Source organism: Phalaenopsis equestris, unplaced genomic scaffold (assembly GCF_001263595.1).
Source record: "Phalaenopsis equestris unplaced genomic scaffold, ASM126359v1 Scaffold000229, whole genome shotgun sequence".
Lineage (NCBI taxonomy): Eukaryota > Viridiplantae > Streptophyta > Magnoliopsida > Asparagales > Orchidaceae > Phalaenopsis > Phalaenopsis equestris.
The window spans coordinates 808498-811617 of record NW_018164671.1 but is presented as its reverse complement, the minus strand read 5'-3'; the positions used below and the strand labels follow the sequence as shown (position 1 = coordinate 811617).

The following is a 3120-nucleotide window of genomic DNA, read 5'->3' as shown; positions in this document are numbered from 1 at the left end:
CCCTCCGTTTCCTCCGACAACGAGATTGACTGGCCCTTCGGTGCCCGCGTCGACGCGCTGAGCCGCGCCGAGCTCCGGGAGACTGCCTATGAGATCTTCTTCATGTCCTGCCGCTGTTCCCCTGGCGGCGGCAGCGGAAGCAGGGGAAGCGTTACAATCATCAGTAGCGGCGGAGAGATGGTGGAGGTCTCATCGTCCCCACTTCCGCCGGCGGTGGCCGGATCCAAAGGCGGTAAGGGGATGATGGTGGTGACGAGCAGAGTAAAGAAAACCCTAGGGCTGAAGACACGCCGCCCACCTCCTATGCGGACGATGAATCCAACGGGGTTGACATCGGTGGCGATCGGAAAACCTTCGGCGGTACTAAATTCCCCCTGCAGAAACCCTGTGCCCAGCTCTCCCAGCAGGATCAAACGGCCGATGACCTCCGCCGAGCTTTTGCGGTGGCAGCTTCGCATTACTGATCAGAGCGAGACCCGACTGAGAAAAACCCTAATGAGAAGCTTCGTCGCACAGGTATATATACCTATCTATATGATTCAAATTAACTGAACGAATTGCATCAATTTGATCCGATTTCTCGCAGAATGGAAGAAGAGCAGAGACCATCATCCTCCCCCTCGAACTGCTCCGTCACCTGAAACCCTCAGAATTCAACGACGGCCAAGATTACCACCAATGGCAACGACGCCAGATAAAGATTCTCGAACTCGGCCTCCTCCTCCATCCCTTCCTCCCCCTCGACCGCCTCAACGCCGCCGCTCTCCGATTCCGCGAAATACACCGTCAGAGCGAAGCTAAGCCCATCGACACCAGCAAGAACTCCGAAACCTTGCGCACTCTCAGCAGCGCCGTCACTGCTCTTGCCTGGCGCAGCTCCAGCTCCTCTGCCACCGGCGAAACCTGCCATTGGGCCGACGGATTCCCCCTCAATGTCCATCTCTACCTCTCCCTCCTCCAATCCATATTTGACGTGCGAGAAGAGACCGTCGTCCTTGATGAAATCGATGAGCTCCTGGAACTGATGAAGAAGACATGGCCAACCCTAGGCATCAACAGAACGATTCATAACCTCTGCTTCACCTGGATTCTATTCCAGCAATACGTTACCACCGGCCAAGTAGAACCGGATCTGATCAAAGCGTCGCTCAATATGCTTGTACATGTAGCCAATGACGCCAAGATGGCCACGGAGCGCGAGCTGAGCTACATCAAGGTTCTCTTCGGCGTGCTTGCATCGATGCAGGGGTGGGCAGAGAAGCGGATGTTAGACTACCATGAAAACTTCGACAAGGCGACAACTGGAAACATGGAAACCATCCTTTCTCTAGCGCTCTCCACCACCAAAATCATCGTCGAAGATCTCCCCGGCATGGACACCACGCCGGGGCTTGTGAAACCGGAAACTGCCGCCGGTGGTGGCTCTGCAGCCAGCAGAGTGGAGTACTATATTCATAAATCTCTACGCAATGCCTTCACTAGATTGTTCGAAACAGGGCACGGGAATGTCGATAGCATGATCGTGGAGGTGGACGAAGATCCCGGCGAAATTATACTCCAGCTTGCGAAAGACGCAGAGACTCTCGCGGCGAAGGAGAAGGAAGTATTCAGTCCGGTGCTGCGGCAATGGTGCCCGGCGGCGGCAGGGTTGGCGATAGTGACGATTTATAACTGTTTTGGTATCGTGCTGAAGCAGTATTTGGCTAAGGCGAATAGTCTAACTGATGAGCTTGTGCGTGTGCTGCACTGCGCAGGGAGGTTGGAGAAGATGCTTGCTCAGATGGTGGCGGATGATGCCGGGGATAAGGACGACGGCGGCCGGAATTTGGTTGGTGAGATGGTGCCTTATGAGGTTGACGCCATTGCTGTTGCTCTTCTCAAGGCTTGGATGGAGGAGAGGCTGAGAATTGGGAGGGAGTCTCTCAACCGTGCTAAGGAGATTGAGGTGAGATAGATTGCTTTCTGGAAATAACGTTAATAAAATATTTACGTACATAAGACTTACGCAGCTCTACGTAATTCCAAGGGTTATTCAGGAGGTACGGGGGTTATATCGGGATTATATCACTCTGTAACTCTTGTAAACTCTTTGTAAACTATCTGTAACCTACAAATGAGTTCCGCACTTTTGTAATTTCATGGGTACAAATAAGTTACACGGAGATTACAAAGGAGTTACACGGAGGTTACAGAGAGGTATAACCCGGATAAAACCCCCCTGTACCCCCTGAATAACCCATGACGTACGCAGCGCTGCGTACGTCTTATGTACGGAAATATTAAGGAAATTTTACATTCGTGACAATGTAAATTTTAAGATTTAAATGTTCTGCATGTAAATATTAAAATTTAGGTATTAGACATGTAAATATATAAAAATTGTGTGGTAGGAATGTAAATGCCCCGTAAGAAAATTGGGGGATTTAAAACATACATCAATATTGTATATTGTAACAATATTATTGTACACTATGTGTAAAACAATGTACAACAATTGTTGTACGCAGAAAATAACTTTCTCACGTGCGAGCTAAAATTTCAACTAACGTATAATATATATGTATGACACGGTGCTAATAAATATTTAGAATGTTTGACAGAATTGGATGCCCAGGTCCAAGAAAGAGCCATTCGCACAATCAGCGGTGGATCTGATAAAGCTGGCGAAGGTAACGGTGGACGAATTCTTTGAGATCCCGGTGACGGCGAGGGATGATATGGTACAAGACCTGGCAGACGGGCTGGAAGCCATCTTCCAGGAGTACACTCATTTTGTGGCCTCTTGCGGTAGGTTTGCTTCCACTCGCTCTTTCTATTTTCTACAGATCTATTAAAAGTTACCTTGATTTGAAAAATTTGTCGTAGAGTGAGTTCAGGCTTTTGAGTCAAATATTAAAAAAACAAAAAAAAAAGTACACTTACATGCATAACACACAATTCTTATGTATTTACATATCTCATGCCCCAAACTTTCATATTTATGCACACATAAGGGAAAATCATCGTTATTATTGCACTCAAACTTTTAATATGAAGGGAAAATCATCGTTATTATTACTCCTTAATCTAATTATGACCGACAACTTTCTTGTGCATAATATCTTTTTTTTATATTTTTGG

At 47.7% G+C, this 3120-nt stretch overlaps 1 protein-coding gene across 1 annotated transcript in view; it reads left to right on the top strand.

Moving 5' to 3' along the window:
- LOC110023753 overlaps window positions 1–3120 on the top strand; it is a gene marked incomplete in the record, with an annotated part of 10051 nt that overhangs the window by 630 nt on the left and 6301 nt on the right. Inside the window, 3 exon segments of the mRNA XM_020723317.1 lie at window positions 2–516; window positions 587–1945; window positions 2601–2787. Coding sequence (XP_020578976.1) covers window positions 2–516; window positions 587–1945; window positions 2601–2787 — 2061 coding nt within the window.